Here is a 19890-nt window from a genome sequence, read left to right on the forward strand (position 1 = left end):
GATACTAGGCCTGTAAGTCTATCCTCCTTGCTGTGGCAGAAGGATTTCAAGTTCAAAGCCAGCCTGAGCTACACAGTGAACCATGTCAAAAACAACAACAACAAAAAACAACTCCTCCTGATGGACTTGTTCCTCTTAACCCAATCCTCTACCAACTCCATCCTCTTTGTCTTCTCCACCAGGGTGGTGGTACATGTTCAGCCCTGAGTGGTTTGTCAAAATGAGACAAAGCTTGAGGCTGGACAGGGTGGATACAGCAAGCTTGAAATCAAACTCTACCCAATCATCGGGAGATGCTCTAGGCTGGGAGGGGACTCCCAGCATGTACCCAAAGGCAGACCCCTGCCGGTCCAGAGACCGATCATATGCCACCGACTGGGAGGAAATCCTGCACATGTCTTTTTACCACCCTCCAACTCAACCAGGGAGAGGCTATCTACTTTTAAAAATAGAACACCCAGGCTGGACTTTTATGGTCTTGTGAAGCATACCGCTCTTGCTCTCCCACACCTGGTCTTGGCCCCTGCCTGGTCCCGTCCAGCTGCCTGCATCAGCTCTGTACAAATGCTCAGGGTCTCTCAGCAGAAATGTGCGACCAGGCAGATTTATGCATTTGGCCTTGGCTGGGGCCTTCTGCAATGGCTCCCAGCCACAGCCCAGCTGCTCTCTCCCCCACAGCCCATGCAGCTCAGGCTGGGACGTTCTGTGTCTTCTAGCTCCACTCCAGCTCACTGAGTCACCCCCTTAACCCCCTTTCCCCGATGCTCTGGGCAGCCCTATGGAGGAGCAGACCCAGTCCCTTCCAAGCCTCCACCCCACTCACGGTCACCCCGCTGAGGCTCTAATTGGCCTCGGCTGCTGAAATTTGACAGGAAGGCTGATCTTCCACGTCTAGACCTCAGGGGCCAATCTGAAACTATCCCTGACTTGGAAGTCTCAACTCATTGCTTCCTTTGTCCTCCAATGATTTCTTCAGGGCCAAGGACAAGTGTCACTCAAACTAGCACATTTTTGGCACCCTGTACCAGGACTTGGGGCGAGCCTGGGATGTCAATGCCTGTGGGGAGAAGTTGGCCTTGGGGGCTGATTTCTAGAACTGTATGGATTATACCAAACCCAACGAAGCCCCCCAGTCGACGGCGGCATAGAGAACATACTAAAGCCGACATTTCAAAAATAACAGAAGTGAACGCCTTGTTTTAGGCCCTGCTGAGTGCATCGATGCCCTTTGTAGGCAGGGCTGGGAGTGGCTGTCTCATGGAGTGACTTTGGGCTAAAATGATCTCTTCCTAGACAGCTGGGACTAGCTAAGTTCCCCTGGAATGAAAGCCATGTAAGTGCGGTGGCTTTATCTCTAGACAGAGCTCATGCTAGGAAAATGTGAAAGGGTGCAGGGCCCTGGTGGGGGATGTGGTGATGGGGAGTGCAGCCGGAGAGACCATCATCCAGGGACAAGGACCCTGAACTTTTCTCTTCCTCTTTGATGTTGCATAAACATCTTGTAGGGCCATTAAAAAAAAAAAAAAAAAAAAAAAAAAAAAAAAAAAAAAAAAAAAAAAACCATGCCGGGTGGTGGTAGCACATACCTTTAATCCCAGCACTCGGGAGGCAGAGGCAGGCAGATCTCTGTGAGTCTGAGGCCAGCCTGGGCTACAGAGTGAGTTCCAGAAAAGGCGCAAAGCTACACAGAGAAGCCTTGTCTTGGGGTGGGGGGGGGGGGAATCACATTCCATTCTTCAGTTTCCTCTCTGGCTTTGTGACCTGTGACCTAGCTGTGTTCACACTTACCACTACCCAAGGCCTTTCGTGTTCCCGGATATCCCCATGAGCACCTGGGGCTGCCGCCATCCTAGCCTTCCCCAACTATGCCAGCAGAGTGATTTCTGCCTTCTTGCTGTGTGAGGAGGCCTAGGGAAGAAAGGGGAGGGTGGTTCCCTAACTTGACTTTGAACCACGCCAAACACTTTGCTCTTTCACCTCCTGTCAAGAATGTCCCTTCCTAAGAGTCAAAGCTGAAGCTCTTCATCCTGGGTTCCCTTGGAACTCTCTACCATCGATGTTACCATTGTTTCTTCTGCCTGCCGGAAGCCAAGCCTGAATTTGAGAGTTGAGCCTGAGTCAATTCCAAAGGCTGAGAGTCAGGGGGAAAGACAGGTAGAGGTGGTAGAAAAATCCAGGTCCTTCAGTGAGAGTCACAGTCTAAGAGAGTGCTGGCCATTTGTTGCCGGGAGCTGGAGATACTGGATTGGCGAGGAGGAGAACATCTTCGGCTACAGAGACCTGGGACCCCACCTCTTCATCCGTGGTTCTTTGGCTGGCAGCGATGGCTGTGGTGGAATCGAGGGCAGAGCACCCCAAGCCTCCTGCATAAAGACGAGATCGCATGGGCCACTTCTGAAAAGACGTAAGAAGGGGAATGATTAACACAGCGACCGTGGTCCTGAAGCGCCCAGAACCACTAAGATCTTCTTCAGTCTGGCATCTCCTGTTTGACGTGTCCCCCGAATATCACAGCTTTAAACAGTCTCCCTACTGCCTGGCAGAGGCACAGGAGGAGCACACGGAGAGCAGCGAGGACCTGAAGAGGAGTACTCGGTTGGGGGAGAGGTAGGCAGGTGCACCGCCAGGCAGAGCAGTATGAGAGGTAGGAGAGGGTAAGGATGGAGCTGTTCAGCTCACATCCGGCTAGGGTTTCAAAGTCTTCCCATCAGGAACAAGGGTGGTTTTAGAAAATGCAAGGATAGCTGGGCGGTGGTGGAATACACCTTTAATCCCAGCACTCAGGAGACAGACACAGATGAGTCTCTGTGAGTTCGAGGCCAGCCTGGAGAGACAGAGAAACCTTGTCTTGATAAACAAACATGTAAGGATTACTCTGCTCAGTCTGTCCTCCTTATCATTCCCCTAGGGGGCTCAGTACCTCTGTACTTAAATCTGTCAGAGTTCTAGACCTAGGCTTTCCTCTCCTCTCCTCTGTTTGCTCTCCAACATGCTTCTTTGTAGTGGTATTTGCTCCGCCCATGACCTTGGGCTATACGGCCCGAAAGAGGCGGTACTTCCTGCCATTGTACGTGCCCTGCTCCCTGCTCCTGCTTGCGAGGTGGGAATGTATTATAGAATGTATTATAGCTAGATTATTATATATACTAGTAAACTAATCTAGTAAAATAACAGCCTTAGATAGATTGCACTGTTATGGATTCTTGTATATTGATATAAATGTAAACTATTTTATATTCTTATTTAAGATAATCTATATATTGATACAAATACAGAACTGTATTTGTTGTAATGTACATATGTTTCTACTCTTATTTGAAATGTTTGTGTGTTGATACAAATGTAAAATTTTATTTGTCATACTGTATGTATGTTCTACCTCTGTTTAGGATATTTGGCATATTGATACATATTTAGGATTATTGTCATATTGCACTAAACATTCCCACCTCGCAAGCAGGAGCAGGGCATGTGAACCTTCCCTAACCCCTTATAAGAGGTCACATACAATGGCAGGAAGCACTGCCTTCTTTGGGCCGTATAGCCCAAGGTCATGGGCGGAGCAAATATCTCTCCACTTATTGTTCATCTACTACACACACAAGGGCTTTATATTCACTGCCATTTTACAGATAAGAACCTTGCTCTTGATAAGAACCCTATGGCTCCGTGTCCAGTGCCACCTTAGCATTTTAGACTGACCCCATTTCATCTCAGAAGTTTGCATTTCAGCTGTATTCTCAAGAAATAAACAGACATTTCAGAAGAACAGTATGTACCGGAAAGAGACGATAGAAAGTAGCCATCATAAAAAAAATAAAGCCGACAGCTAGAGATGTGGAGCAGCTGGTAGAGTGCTTGACCAGAAAGCTCAAAGTCCTGGGATCAATCCCCAGCCTAGTGTAAACCTAGTGTGCTTCGTGCACAGGCCTGTAATCGGAGCACTCAGGAAGTTGGAAGCAGGAGAAACAGAAGTTCAAGGCCATCGCTGGCTACATACTGAGTTTGAGGCCAGTTTGGAATATGTGACATCTTGTCTTAAAAAAAAAAAAAATTTCTTTAGAGGGCAAAGGTCACCTTCCTCCTTTACGATACTGCGAGCTCTTTTATTTTTGGGGGAGGGGGTGTTACATACTGAAACAAGCCACAGCCACTTCTCACCTCGACAACGCCATGAATCCTCTGACTGAATGCCTCTGAGTCCCCACTGGAAAGCGCTCTAGTTCCTGTCTCCTCAGGCCTCATATGCCTTTCTCCGCCCAGCCATTTCACTTCCTGTCTCAACCTTCCTACTGCTGGGATTGATGGCGCGTGTGCTTCCCAAACACTGGGGTTAAGGTGTGTGCCAGCACCGCCTGGCTCTGTTTCTGCCCTAGACTGGATCAATCTCATGTAGCCCAGTGTGGCCTTGAACTCACAGAGATCCAGAATGCTGGGATTAAAGGTGTGTGAGCCACCACTGCCTGACCTCTATGTTTAATCTAGTGGCCGGCTCTGTCCTCTGATCTTCAGGCAAATTTTACTAGACAAATTTTACAAAATATCACCACACACACAAAAAAAACCCTGCCGAACAAGAGTGGGGAAAGTCCATAAACGAGGTTGGACGAATGTACAGAGGAGGTGGCGGATAAAACTTTGGAAACACCAGTTCAGTCAAAGTTCTGGCAGGAATTCACTAAGAAAACTGGAGGGGGCGTGGCAAGGTGGCTCAAAAGGCCCAAAAACAACCCCAAACATCCCAAGTGATACTGGAGCCTCTTTCCTTGGGAGCACTGGGGAAGGGAGGAGCCAGGCTTCCCTGGGGCGCCTACTGTTACTCAGTCAGGCCTGGACAAGTGTCCCATGTCCCTGTATGATACTGTGAGCTCTTTTTGGATTGCTTTTTATTAATTAATTAATTTATTTATTTATTTATTTATTTATTTATTTATTTTATTTTAAGACAGAGTCTTGCTACATTGCTAGCCTGACCTGGAACTTGCAATCCTCCTGCCTCAGTTTCCTGAGTGCAGGGACCACGAGTGTGGCCCACCATACCTGGCTTACCGCATACTCTCTACCACAGGTCCCTGTGAAAGCACCTTGGGGTCTTTGGTGGTGGCTGAGAGGGAGAGGTCTGTGGCCAGATACCCGGGTTCAGTTCGAACCCTTGCCCTCCCTGCCCTGTGTCTCCTCATCTGTAAATCTTCCTTTGGTTCTGGCAGCGTCAGGAGAGAAGAATGCCCTAGAGGGCTCAGCTCGGCCTCCGGCTTCTCTTCAGCACCTGGTACTGCTGTGTGGTTAATTGTTAACTAATTCTTTTCATTCACAATGATCGTTAATTATACTTTCCCTTCATCTTGTACTCCAACAGAGGTGGCCGGCTCCTTGCTTGCTTCTTTCGGCCTTGCACATTCTCAAGCTGAGGCTCAGGAGAACTGGGTAACGGTTTGGCGTGGTGCACGCTGGAAGCCCTCCAGCCCACACGGCTCGCCTTCCTATCTGGTTGCTGTCTCAAGCGCTGTGGTTTTAGGATGTTTTTCTCCCAGAGAGCAGATGTCCACAGCAACAGTAGTCAGAGAGAGAAAGGCAGGGCGCTATCAAGGGCGCTGCTCAAGCTCCTTGGAGAAGGATGACTCTCCTGGGTTCTGGGCCTTAGACCAGGCACCCGCTCCTCTCTCAAGAGTGTTTCCCTCCTCCTGAAGCAATCACACTCCCATGCAGACACTCCCAGTCACCACTCCAACCCCAAGAGCCAGCCTCAGCCCTCCTGAGAGAACAGGAAGAGAATGACACCCCCCACCCATTCCCATGGCCAGTGACCTACCTTGAGGGGGTGTAAGTACCGGAGTCCACGCAGGAAGGGCGGCCAGGCAGGGCCAGGTAACTCGTGGCCGAGTGTTCGGGTGAGGTGGGCTATGTAGCTCGTGGCCAGCACCAGCACATCCAACTTGGAAAGCTTAGTGTCGGGTGGCACGGCAGGCAAAGCAGCCTGCAGGGCCAAAAAGGCCTGGCGCAGAGTCCTCACACGGGTCCGCTCCCTTGCGGCATTCTCGGGGCTGGCTTCGTTCTGCAGAAAGGGCCCCCATGAGTGGATCTGATCCAGATTCCCATCCAACCCCAGCCTCTTGCTATTGCTGGTATGGTTGGGAGAGAGTTTCATGTAGCCCAGGCTGGACCTGAACTCCCTGTGTAGCCCAGGATGACCTTGAGTTTGGGATCCTCCTGCTTCTACTTCCAAGTGCTGGAATTATAGGGGTACACCACCGTGCCTGGTTGACTCTGACTTCCAAGGGCCCAGTAGTGCCGTGTCATCTTCTGGAGTTGATGGGCCTCCCTGGTGTTAAGCTGTGCCCCATAATACACGTGAAGGAAGGCCTGCCTGGGCTCAGGTGACAGGAAGGTGGTAACACCTGTCTCAGAACCCAAGAGTCCCATGTTCCATCTACTGTTCCATTAATATCTGTTCCATTCCCGAGTCTGGATCCTGCTCATCAGGGTACCCTGGAGGCCACAGGAAGCATAGAGCCTTGCCCCTTGCTTAGCTGACCTTTGACCCAACTAGGTACTGAGATGAAGAGGTTGCCATGGTAAAGAGGGAATGACCACCGGGCGGTGGTGGCCCATGCCTTTAATCCCTTCACTCAGGAGGCAGAGGCAGGTGAATCTCTGTGAGTTCGAGGCCAACCTGGTCTACAGAGTGAGATCCAGGAAAGGCACAAAGCTACACAGAGAAACCCTGTCTCGAAAAACCAAAAAAAAACAAAAAAAGAGGGAATGACCAAGGGTCAAAAGACACAGTCCCGGGCTGGGGATGTAATTCAGTTGGTGGAATGCTTGTCTAGCACTCATGAGGCCCAGGGTTCAATCCCTACCATGACATAAACCGGGTATGCTAGCACATACTCTTAGCACTTGGAATGTGGAGGCAAAAGGATCAGGAATCCAAGTTCTAGGCTGCAGAGGAAGTTTGAGGCTCAGCCTAGGCTCCAGGAGACTCTCATTCAAAAATAAAATAAAACAAAAATCAATAAATAAATAACAAAAAGCTCAGTCTAGGTTCCCTGCTGCTGGCTGCTGCTTAGGGACATCAGGCAATTCACATCCCTCCTCTGGGCCTGGTTTCTCAGTAGAAATTAGTTAGATCAACTCCAGCATGGCACCATGGGTCTAAGGAGCCATCCTTCTGCTCTTGGGCAGAACCATCAAATATGGATTGAGGCTCTGCCCTCCGAGGTGGCATCTCACTGCCCTCCAAACCCTTCCTTCCCCAGCTCCCTTCTCTAGTCCAGAGTGTCCTTACCCTGCCATGAGCTGTTCCCTTGGCTCTGGTCCTTCGAGGGGCAGAGGCGGCTCTGTTCAATCTCTGATTGCTCCAGCTAGTGTCGTCCCATAGGTTTTGCCTCGTCCTGCTGAGGTGGCTCCTCTTCCTGACAGTGCCTAGAAGCATCCGTGCTTTGGCCTTAGTCTGGCCGAGCCCTGCTCTTGGCATTGCTGGTACCCCTGCGGCCTCCTGTGACATGCCACTCTCTTGGGGTATGGGACTGTAGCCCCAAGAGCGGTAACACAGAGCCTGAAGGAGCCCTTGGGCTCAAGCTAGCCTGGACAGGCTGGCCATCCCACCAGCAGTCTGTATCTGAAGAAGCCAGCACCAACTCAGTCCTTCTTTACTCCTCGCTCTGGGAAAACTGCCCACCCGGCACAGCCCCCGCAAATAGCCTCCGCCTGCCTCCCATCCTAGCTGAGAGGTGGGGGTGCTGCATGCTGGGCGTGGCCAAGCCTTAGGACAAGGCCCATGCTAAGAAGGCCAGGAGATGGGTAAGAAGAGAGTGCCCTTCCATTGCCATGACTGATCCTAACAGAGTAATCCGCGGATGGACCTGCCGCTTCATGTTTGGGGCTCACGTCCATAGTTTGGGGCTCTGGATCGCCAGCCCTTTCATCAGAGACTGACAATATATATCTCACAATGGCCTTTCTTCCTCCCACCAAAGATGTGTGACGAGGCGCTACTCCCTACTCCTCAGACATGCTTCCCAATTCCAACTTGATGCTTTCTCCCCGAGATTCCAGGGGAATGATGCCATCTTTAGGGCTCTGCCCTTCACTTTAACCCTGCGCCTCTGCACTTTGTATGGATATCGTATTTATTTTCCAGAGCAACCATAAAGCAAAGAAATGGTGTGTGTGTGTGTGTGTGTGTGTGTGTGTGTGTGTGTGTGTGGTGTGTGGTGTGTGTATGTGTGTGGCATATGTGTGTGTGTTGTGTGTATGTGGTGTGTGTGTATGTAGTGTGTGTATGTGGTTTGTGTATGTGGTGTGTGTGTGTGTGTGTGTGGTGTGTGTATGTGTGTGGCATATGTGTGTGTGTGTTGTGTGTATGTGGTGTGTGTGTGTATGTAGTGTATGTATGTAGTTTGTGTATGTGGTATGTGTGTGGTGTGTGTATGTGATGTGTATATGTGTGTGTGTGTGGTGTGCATATGTGGTGTGTGTATGTGGTGTGTGTGGTGTGTGTGTGTACCTGTGTGCACATGCATGTAAAATTGTTGCATTAAAATATAATTACACCATTTTCCCACATGCATGTTCAGATAGTCTCTCGATGGGACCCGGGCTTGTTGACTAGGCTGGGCCAGCTGGCCAGTGAACGTCCAGAAAGCCTTCTGAAAATTTGTTTCAGGTGAACTGTGCTGTGGGGAGATGACATAACTTGACTGCTGTATTTTGTTTTGCTTTGTGATGATGTTATGCTGTCTAGTCTTGGACGGCCAGAAACTTGTTACATAGCCCAGGCTGGCCTTTGAACACACAGCAGTCCTCCTGCCTCAGCTTCCCAAGTGCTGCTGGGATTACAGTACAATGTCAAATCGAGGCAGTAGTGAGGCTGGAGATGTCCCTGGGATGAAGGGAAAGTTCTTAGCTTTCAGTACGATCTTCTCTTTCTCAGAAAGGCCTTCTTCCAGAGGCATCCATCATCCTTTAGAAGGGCCAGAGCTGAGACTAGATTTAGAGAGGCCGCAACAGCCCTGAGCACATGGGAATCCTTTCTCTCTGTGGGAATTCACCCATCAGGGAAGGAGAGAGGTCTCACCCCATCTTTGCCAATTCTGGTAGGATGCACTGACGTTAAGGACACAGTGTAGGGAGAAAAAAGTACTAAAGCCATACTAGAGTTGCATGGAAAGAGACCCTGTACCTAAGTATGTTCTCAAAGTCAGGTGGCCTGGATTCCTCCAAAAGGCTCCTCTTCTGTCAGTGCTCAGTCCTTGGGAGGTGCAAAATCACAGTCATGTGATCCTGCAGCCTCTCAGACTTCTAACTCAGAGACACCCTCAGCGGAGGAGCTACCCAGGGAAAAGCAGTGTCACAGACTGAGGAGATGTGCGACGTGACAGTGTTTGCCTAGAGTGCATGAGGCCTTGAGTGTGTTTCATAGTACACACACACACACACACACACACAGAGAGAGAGAGAGAGAGAGAGAGAGAGAGAGAGAGAGAGCAGACAGACAGAGAGACAGAGAGAGAGAGGGGTCACTTGAGAGGCTAAGACAGAATCACCTCAAGTTTGGGGCCAGGCTGGGCTATAGAGTGTGATGCTCTGTTTAAAGAAAGGAAAGAAGGAAGGAAGGAAGGCAGGCAGACAGACAGACAGAAAGAGCAAGTAGAAGATTGCCTCAATTTTGAGGCCAGCCTGGGCTATACAGTGTGTTTAGGGACAGCCTAGGAGTCTCTTCCCCACCAAAAAAAAAAAGAAAGAAAGAAAGAAGAAGAGGAAGAGGAGGAGGAAGGAGGAGGAGAGGAAGAGGAAGAAGAAGAAGAAGAAGAAGAAGAAGAAGAAGAAGAAGAAGAAGAAGAAGAAGAAGAAGAAGAAGAAGAAGAAGAAGAAACAAAGAGCAAGGAAGGACAGAGAGACAAAGCGGAGAATACAGCATCTTGAAAGACACAGTGAATAAGAGAGACTGATGGACAGATGTGGTTCCCATGCCGGCAGGTGCAGGGGCCATTTCTAGCATCCCAACATCTGGTACAAATGTTCCTGCAGGCAGCGGAGAAGGCAGCAGGGCTCTTGGAGAGCTGGTCTTGAAGGGCTTTGCATGCTGTGCATCCTCTGAGGGTGCAGCTCAGGTGGTGCTGGGCTGGGTTCTCTCTGCTGAGCTGGCACTCTCTGTGCTCTTGGAGGACGTTCTCAGTGAGAACTTGTCTCAGGCCTGCTCTCCAGAAGATGGACACAGTAGGGCAGATTCTGCCACGTTGCTCCCAGTAGGCGACATAAAGGACACAAGGGCAAGAACATGGCATGAGGCACGACCCCCCACTCCTCAAACATGCTTCTTACTTCAGGTTGGTACCGGTCCAGCTCATGAGCGTTGGGCTTTATGGCTTCCGCTGTCACTTCTAGTGAGTGACAGAAGGTTTTCGTCCAGGTTGCGCTTCAGCCTTGCATGGCTCGCCCCCATGAGAGTAAATTGAACAATAAGAGGCTGTTGCACTGTTCCATCTGCATGGGACTGGCCTCCTGAAGAGTGTGAAGACAAAATGATGCCAGGCATGTTGCCCTCTGTGCTTCGACAGTCCATTGATCATCGATGGGTTGTGGTTTTGCTGGGATGGTCAAATGCACATTTCTAATCCTGAAATGTCAAAGTTCAGATGCCGCCACCACTAGGGTTGAATCTGTCCCACAAAGTTTATGAACCTTAATCTCCAGCACAGTAGTAGCCATGGGAGGACATGGTGATTAGGTCATGGGGTTCTGCCCTTGCACACGTATGAAGGTCAAGGCTGGGGACATAGCTTAGTTGGTGGGATGCTTGCCTAAAACACACAAAGCCCTGGGATTGGTCTCCAGCACCTCAGAAACGGGGAGCTGTAGTGTATTTCCGTAACCTCTGACGTCAGGATGTGGCAGTTGCAGGATCAAAAGTTCAAGGCCATCAACAGCTACCTAAGGAGTTCAAGATCAGCCTGGTCTGCACGAGACCCTGCTACCACCAACACCAAAGGCTTGAAGATGGTTTCTCTTTGAGAAGTCCACACATGTTCTTGGCTGCGTCTTTCTCCTGAGTGTGTCTCTTTCTCTTAACCTTCATTCTTTTTTTTTTTTTTGTTTTTTTTTTGTTTTGTTTTTTGAGACAGGGTTTCTCTGTGTAGCTTTGTGTCTTTCCTGGAACTCACTCTGTAGCCCAGGCTGGCCTCGAACTCACAGAGATCTGCCTGCCTCTGCCTCGTGAGTGCTGGGATTAAAGGCGTGCGCCGCCACCGCCCGGCTTTTAACCTTCATTCTTTTTTTTTTTTTTTTTTTGAGCTGAGGATCGAACCCAGGGCCTTGTGCTTGCTAGGCAAGCGCTCTACCACTGAGCTAAATCCCAACCCTTAACCTTCATTCTTAAGGCCTAGGCCAAGAAGGTCTTCTAATAAACTGCAACTCTTTCATGAAAATAAAAAAGTAAATAAAAAATGGATCAATGCCATTACCACAGGAGTGTTTTTATTTGTTTATGAAGGTTTATTTTATTTTAGTTATGTGTCTGTATGTAAGTATGGACTATAAGTGCAGGTCCTGGTGAAGGGCAAAGGTCCCCAGGAACTGGTGTTACCCAATGTGGGTGCTAGGAACTGAACTCAGGTCCTCCGCAGGAGCAGTGTGCTGGCTAGTTTGAAGTCAAGAACTGGTGTTACCCAATGTGGGTGCTAGGAACTGAACTCAGGTCCTCTGCAGGAGCAGTGTGCTGGCTAGTTTGAAGTCAACTTGACACAAACCGTAGCCATCTGGGAGGAGGGAACCTCAGTTGAGAAAATGCCTCCATGAGATCTGTCTGTAGGCAAGCCGGTAGGACACTTTCTCAATTAGTGACTGATGGAGGAGGGTCTAGCCCACTGTGGGTGGGATCATCCCTGGGCTGGTGGGCCTGGGTTCTATAAGAAAGAAGGCTGAGTGAGTCATGAGAACCAAGCCAGTAATCAGGATTCCTCCATGGCCTCTGCATCCTGCCTCCAGGTTCCTGCCCTGATTTCTTTCAATGATGAAAGTGGTGTGGAAATGTAAGGTAAATAAAGCCTCCCCAAGTTGCCTTTGGTCATGGTTTCTCCACAGCGATAGTGACCCTGGCTAAGACAAGTACCAAGTCCTCTTAATCACGGAGCCATCTCTCCAGAGCCCCACGTGAGTGTTTTCATGAAAACCCTGTCTCGTGTGCACTCATGTGCTCTCTCTCCCCAATTCCCCACATGTACTCTGTGCCTCCCCCAACTTTTCACTATGCCCCATGCCTTTAAGTCCAGCACTCAGGAGGCAGAGGCGGGCAGATCTCTGTGAGTTCGAGGCCAGCCTGGTCTACCGAGTAAGTTTCAGGACAGCAAGGGCTACACAGAGAAACCCTGTCTTGAAAAACAAAACAACACAAGGGTTGGGGATTTAGCTCAGTGGTAGGGCATTTGCCTAGCAAGCGCAAGGCCCTGGGTTCGATCCCCAGCTCAAAAAAAAAAAAAAAAAAAAAAAAAAAAAGAAAAGAAAAAAGAAAAACAAAACAACACAAAACACTAAGATAGGCCATTCTTTCCTCTGCTACAGTGAGCCGCACACTTGAGTTGGTTTTTCAATGCGTCTTCTCAAAGCAGTTTCAGAATCAAGTGATTCCTGGCTCAGAAACGAACACAAAAGTCCATCAAAGGATTCTGATGGAAACTGGTAAGAGAATAAGGAATCTCTACGAGAGTTGACACTGGAGGACAGCCAGGCTGGGTCTGTAAGGGTTCACACATCATGGTTTAGGTCGATTCTCAGCCAACGAGCAATCCTCCCAGGTGGAGCTGAAAGTTTTCACCTCCGGAGATTTGGGCATGTTGGATGAAGAACCCGAGTTGGTGTTTATCTGCCCTACAAGAGTGAGTTGATTGGACGCAGTCACAAACACTAGGGACTCTGTGAGGGGGTTGGTGGAAAGTGATTGCCAGCTCCTAAAAGCTGCCCTTTGACCACACGCACACCGTAGCACGTGAGCACCTCACTCTCCCCCTCACACACATAAAAACAAGATATAAAAGGAAAGAAAAGGCGGCGGCCGGGTCAAACTCTCTTGGCCAACGACAATTAGCTTATTCATCCGTCCTCTCGACAACTATTTGCAGGTTTCAGAGTAGAACGTTTAAAAGCAATAGAACATGATGTTCTTAAGCCTGGAGTTGGAGGAATTTGGGTGGGAAGGGTATGTGGCAGATACCATCTACCACAGGAAATGGCCAGCAAACTAAAACAACATATTACAACCTGGATGCCAAATGCTTAGAGGACTTCCTTTCACTTGCTCAACATTTTTTTCTAATTAATTTTTTTTTTTTTTTTTTTTTCTGAGACAGACAGGGTTTCTCTGTGTAACCTCCCTGGCCGTCCTGGAATTCACTTTGTAAATCAGACTGGCCATGAACTCGCAGAGATCTGCCTGCTGTTGCCTCCCCAGGGCTGGGAGCAAAGGTGTGCGCTGCCACCTTCTGACATGCTCAACAATATTTTACTAACAGTAATTAACACAAAATAAGAGTTGTGGGGTCGGTGTGAACTGGGGTTTCCCTAGTCATTCTTCACTCTCTTGGTGAGAATTTCTGTTTCTTCTGATGTTTCTGAAGCCAACCGGGTATCCAACAAGTCAATGACATTCTAGCACCCTGCACCTGGATATGTTCACACTGGCTCCCATAGGACTGACCCCAAAGGATTGTCAGACTATAATGTTGAGTCCTGGGCCACCTATACTTCTAAATAACTGGCTGTGAATCAGAGGTTCCCATGCTTCCCCCGTCAGTCAAATAAATCAACAGAGCAGCTCACAGAACTCATGCTTTCTTAGACTTTCTCTTTTGTCATAAAGGATAGAATAGAACCCAGGAATAGCCAAGGGGAAGAGACGTGGAGGGCAAGGTAAGGTGGAGGGTGAAGGGTGAGGGATGTGAAGCTTCCTTGCCCTCTCTGGGCACACTATCCATCTAGTATCTCCATGAGACTGCCAACCCTGAAGTTCATTGAATCCTATTGTTTAGTTTTTTTTCTTTTTCTTTTGGTTTTTCGAGACAGGGTTTCTCTGTGTAGCTTTGTACCTTTCCTGGAACTCGATTTGTAGACCAGGCTGGCCTCGAACTCACAGAGATCCACCTGCCTCTGCCTCCTGAGTGCTGGGATTATCTTTTTTCTTTTTTAATGAGAATCATCATATAGGCACAGTGATTACACTATTGGCCACTGGTGACTTGATTGGGGCTCATTATAAATATCAAAAGACAGCAAATATTATAATATAAACAATCTTCAAATTATGGTCCTCATATCCCTAGAACATGAACACTTTCCAAAAAACCTCAAATAGTCGAGTAATCAAATTGCCTGGTTTGTCTGGGATTTTGTGGGGTTTTGTGCTTGCCAGGCCCCTGGTGGCGAGGCCTCAACCTTTATATTCCTTCCTTCCTAAAACTGTTTTGGCTGAAGCGTTTACTAGTTTGCCATTTCTACTACACATCCTTTCATAAGTGCCCTTCTCCCATCGTGTGCATGTGTGTGTCCGGGGTAGAGGCATGGAGGAGAGGATGCATTCACCCTTGTGCGCGTACACAGTGTCGGGTGTTTGCATCTATTGCAGTCCACCCTATTTATTGAGTTTCTTACTAAACCTGGAGTTCACCATTTCAGCGAGGGTGGCTGGCCAGCAAGCCTCCAGGATTCACTTGTCTTTGCTCCCCAGTGCTGGGGCCTTAGAGACGTGAGTGAGCCTCCATGCCAGCTTTTATGTGGGTGCTGGGGAATCCCAAGTCAGGTTTTCACGCTTGTACAACAAGTATTTTACCATCTCCCCAGCCTCCCCTTCCCCAGCTTCACATAAGCCATGCCTCCTACTCATTCATTTTAAAGATTTATTTACTTATTATGTACATAGAAGAGGGCGCCAGATCTCATTACAGATGGTTGTGAGCCACCATGTGGTTGCTGGGAATTGAACTCAGGACCTCTGGCAGAGCAGTTGGTGCTCTTAACCTCTGAGCCAACTCTCCAGCCCTCATTCTTCATTTTATTATGGTGCATTATTTGGGATGCAGATGCTAGATGCTTCAGGGCACCGAGAGAGAGAGAGAGAGAGAGAGAGAGAGAGAGAGAGAGAGAGAGAGAGAGAGAGACAGAGAGAGAGAGACAGAGAGACAGAGAGAGAGAGACAGAGAGAATAATAGATATTGGGGCCAGCGAGACAGCTCAGCAGGTAAACCCATTCGCTGTGAAGCTTGATACCTCAAGTTTGATTCCCAGGACCTACATGGTGGAAGGAGGGAGTCAATTTGTCCTTTGACTTCCACGTGTGTGCTGTGTTGTGCGAACGCCCATGCACAAGGCTAGAGAGATGGCTCAGCAGTTAGGAATACTGGCTGCTCTTCCAGATGACCCGGGTTCAATTCCTAGCACCCACATGGAGGCTCACAACCAGCTGTACATCCAGTCACAAGGGCTCCAATGCCTCTTCTAGCCTCTGAGGGTACCAGGCATGCAAGCAAAACACTCACACACATAAAACTTTAAAAATAAAGACGGGCTGGAGAGATGGCTCGGCGGTTAAGAGCACTGGCTATTCTTCCAGAGGTCCTGAGTTCAATTCCCAGCAACCACATGGTGGCTCATAAAAATAAAAATAAATTCAATAACAAAGACCAATTAAATGATGGGCCAAAGATTTGAATATAAACCACCTATAAGCACAGGAAAAGATTATGTAAATTGGCTGGGAAAGTAGCTCAATTGATAATGTGTTTGCTTTGCAAGCATGAGACCCTGAGTTGGATCCCCAGAACTCGGCCAGAGAGGCAAAGACAGGCAGGCAGATCATTCGAATTCATTGGCTAGGTTGCCTAGATGAAGGAAATTAACTGACAAACCCCAGGCTCAGTGAGAGAGCCTGTCTCAAAAACGAGAGTGGAAAAGAAACTAGACAGACACCTGAGAACAATCTCTAGCTTCCACATGCATACACACATATGTACATTAACTCATACATGTCTATATACACACATGAACACACACATACAGTGTTCAGAAAACAGCTAGGCTGGAGAGATGACTGTGTGGTTAAGAGCACTGGCTGCTCTTCCGGAGGACCTGGGTTCGACTCCCAGCACCCACATGGCGGCTCACAACTGTCTGTCACTCCAGTTCCAGGGGATTTGACATCCTTGCACAGACATATGTGCTGATAAAACACCAATACACAAAAGAAGTAAATAAATAAACAATTTAATAAAGTAAAATAATAATAAAAAGAAAATAGCTATGGGGCTGGAATGATGCTCAGCAGTTAAGAGCACTCACTGGCTGCTCTTGCAGAGACCTGGAATTCAGTTCCCAGCACCCATGTTAGGCAACTCACAACTGTCTAAAACTCTAGCTCTAGGGGACCCAACACCCTCTTCAGGCCTTCACAAGTACAGGAACACACAGAGACAGAAACATACATCTAAACAAACAAAATATTTAAAAACAGCTATTAAAACATATAATAATATTCCAAGGATGAAAGAGTATGGAAGACAGCTTTCCTTAGAAAGCAAGCCAAGGAGGAAGCTGGAAGGTTCAGCCCACCGGGGAGTGATCATGAGCATTAGAGGCGGAGCTAGGTTCATGGGTGTGCACCCGACAATTCTGTCTACTTGATAATTGTACCAAAACAGCCTGGCTGTGGTGGCACATGCCTTTAATCCCAGCACTCGGGAGGCAGAGCCAAGTGGAGTTCTGTGGGTTGGAGGCCAGCCTGGTCTAAAGAGCTAGTTCTAGGACAGCCAGGGCTACAAAAACAAACCCTGTCTCAAAAAACAAAAGCAAAAGAGAGAGAGAGGAGGGAGAAAGGGGGAGGGGAAAGGGGGAGAGGAGGGGGGAGGGGGGAGAGAGGGAGGGAGTGAGAGGGGGGAGATCCAGAGCATTGGGGGAGGGGAGGACAGAATCTATGATGTCATTATCTGTCCTCTGTGACATAGGCTTTTGATGCTAGAGAGAGCTGCTTCCCGGGAATGAGCCCCTCAGCTCCCACTGGGGGCGGCAACGCCGCCCCTTAGGCAAAGCTTCAGTCTCTTGGAGCCTTTTACCAGCTGACCCTACTGCTGCTTCCCCTGGGTCTGATAATCATCTCAGCCAAGGCCAGGCGGAGCGAGAGGGATACCACTCTGAAGGGTGGTGACAGGAGGCCAGGGGAGCCAGTATGCCAGGAAATCAGGATGCTTACAAAGTCTGTGTGTCAGGGTTAGAAGGGCAAAACCCTGTTCCACAGAAGAGCTCTGGTTGAAAAAGGACTGAGGGTACCACTCAGACCGGAATTCTGGGTCAGGGTCTGTTTAAGGGGTCAGAGGCTGGAGGCAGAGGGGGTTAGACAGACTGTTTTGTGACTCTGCTTTCTCTCCCAGGTCCCCTATTTGAAGAAGTGTCTTTGGAAACAGCGGAAGGAATCCACATTGGTAAAAGTCACTGCCCAATATTCTCCATCCAGTTCTCGTCTTGGTCCCTACGCCCCTAAGCCGCCCGCCTCTTTTGACGCTATCCCATGCTCTATCCTTCCAATCTGCACTTTACCTTCTCTAGAGCATCTTACCAGATTTTCTGACCTCAAAGGTGACATACAGCTAGTGTCTTTGTTGTTATTTTGAGACAGACTCCCGTAACCCAGGCTGGTCTTGATCTCCTTGTGTCCCTGCTGGGATTAGAGGCTTGTGGTAGCATGCCAGCCACCTTTATGTGGGGTTGGGGATCAACCCCAGGACTTTCTGCATGCTAGCCAAGCACTCTACCAGCTGAACTACATCCAGAGATCTCACATCTAGGGTCTTGATGCGTTCACTTTGGCACTGTGCACCTGAAGCCTTGAGCCCAGAAGTGGGCCGACCCTTCCACCATCTTGACCTCTGTCTTTTTCTCTGCAGGTCCTACAGACGGTGTCTTCCTCCGGATTCTACCCACATAGTTGCAGTTGTCCCTTGGCTCCCAAGGGTCAGCTCTCATTCCCCGTTTCCCTACGTCCCTAGCGAATGGCTAAGAAAAATTGAAGAGCCACGCTTAGAGGCAGGCTCTGGACCGAGCACGTCAAACGGAGCACGTCAGAGTCAAGTGGAAGGGGCTCCATGCTCCCTTGGCCTGCTGCTGACACCCTCAGCAAAACTAGGCAGACGGCAGTCTTGATCACCAGCCACAAACTGGCCTCCGAGATCCCCACACTGACTCTGTTAGGTCTCTAATCACTGGTCTTGTTGCCCCACCCACTTTTTTCCTGGATTCAAGGCAATGTTGCCTCAAAACAAGGACCACCAGGTGCTGTTACAGAACGCAGTGCCCCCAGGGTGTCCCCCTCAGGTCCTCTCACCGCCATCCAACTTAGCATCTCTCTCCCCCATTCTGACCCTCCCCCCTTCCCACCCCCCCTTGCCCTCTCCCTCAAAGGCCTACTTCCCCCTCTCGCTGCCACAGTCCCGCTCTCCTGGGCCGTACTTAGACTCTTCGGACTCCAATTCTGATTTTGTCCCTCTTCCCTACTCTTCCTCTCTCCCAAGTCCCCCTACTTTCTTTGGCCAAAACTTCTCTTGTCTCCCCTCTCCGCACACATCCTCTCCCCCCAACTACGGGCTGTGCCCCTCCCCTCTCCTTAGCAGCTCCTCTTCTCTTTCCCAGCTGCAGAATTCCTCTCCTGGCTCTTGCCAGTCTCCTGCCCACCTCCAGGACCTTCACAATTCCACGGTCACTTCCCCCAGCCCCAGCTCACCTTCTCGAGGGATTCCCAGTAACAAACAAACATGGCAGTGGCCTCAATCCGGAAACACCAGGTCCCCTGGGGTGGCAGAGGGATGCATGGCAAGCAAGTTGGACCCTGCAGAATTCAAGGACCCAGAGGCCCTCGCCCAAGCGCTAGTGCTCCGTGTGGGGCACCGCAGAATTGCCCGAGACCTGCAGCTACTGTTTCTGCAGCGCCTCTGGCTAGGCACAACCGGCCAGGCTCCAGTCGTGGAGTACCCCATTTGTCTTGCGTGCCTCCAGCCCCGCACCCCGTCTTGCCCCACCCCCAAGCACAAGACTGGGCCAAGGCTACTTGCCTTTCCTCAACTACTGCCCAGGGCCGAGGGCCGGGAATCTGGGCGTCTCCGCTTAGGCATTGGCTTCGGCCTCCGCTTGCCTCGGGGCCAGGCCAAAGCCTTGCATCTGCTACCAGAAAAAAAGCGGCAGGAAGCAAGGCCTCCGGGAGAGGTCCTCCAGAGCCAAACGCCTGCAGCCCAGGCACCAGCAGCTCAAGTCACAGGCACACTCTCCCAGGACGAGAGCCTCAGGTCTGCAGGCCTCCAATCAACAAAATCCAACCAGTGTTTCAGGGTTCCACCTCAGGCACCAAGACGGGCCACTGCCTCCCCAAAGCCCTGGTCGTGTCCTGTCCCAAGGAGGTCTGTGTCTCCAGAATCTATTCTCCAAAAGTTGCCATCTTAATTCCAGAGCAACGGAGACCCTCTGGAACACCGCCTTCAAACCCCACGCTCTCTACCAGGACTTCCCAGACCTTGGGAAGTCACAGAAACACCTTGAAGGGCTGGCTGGCCGGAGGCCAGGTGTGTTCTCCTGCCCTGAACCCTGGGAACCCCTTGTGGAGCCTGCTCTCCCCTGGTTGAAGAGGACCAGAGACACCCAAGGCCCTCATTCAAGTTCACTGTAACCAATAAAGCCTAACCCTGAGAATCTTGTTCCTGTTCTCCTGTGCTCACAGGATGGGATCAATGGCTAAAGGATAAGGCCAGACCCCAACAAGGCTGGACAAGGCCAGCAAGTGGCATATGCCCTGGTCCCTGAGGTGCTTAGAGACCTCTGCAAGGCCCTTCTCGGGTTTAATTCAGGTCTGTGGACAGATCATTGGAA

General features: G+C 49.8%; 2 protein-coding genes across 2 annotated transcripts; one reads left to right on the forward strand and one right to left on the reverse strand.

The window, feature by feature from the left end:
* Positions 1-1701: 1701 nt before the first annotated feature.
* Positions 1702-8166, reverse strand: Tcf23 (transcription factor 23). The gene is made up of 3 exons (XM_036171029.1): positions 7286-8166; positions 5810-6052; positions 1702-2394 (listed from the first exon to the last, which is right to left on the reverse strand). The coding sequence occupies exons 1-3, from the start codon at positions 7502-7504 to the stop codon at positions 2200-2202; spliced, it is 657 nt and encodes a 218-aa protein (XP_036026922.1). The 5' UTR covers positions 7505-8166; the 3' UTR covers positions 1702-2199.
* Positions 8167-18279: 10113 nt separating this feature from the next.
* On the forward strand, positions 18280-19467 carry Prr30 (proline rich 30). Its single transcript, XM_036171205.1, has one exon. It carries the CDS (start codon positions 18280-18282, stop codon positions 19465-19467), a length of 1188 nt encoding a protein of 395 aa, XP_036027098.1.
* Positions 19468-19890: the final 423 nt, after the last annotated feature.

The sequence above is a fragment of the Onychomys torridus genome, chromosome 21, assembly GCF_903995425.1.
Source record: "Onychomys torridus chromosome 21, mOncTor1.1, whole genome shotgun sequence".
Classification (NCBI taxonomy): Eukaryota; Metazoa; Chordata; class Mammalia; order Rodentia; family Cricetidae; genus Onychomys; species Onychomys torridus.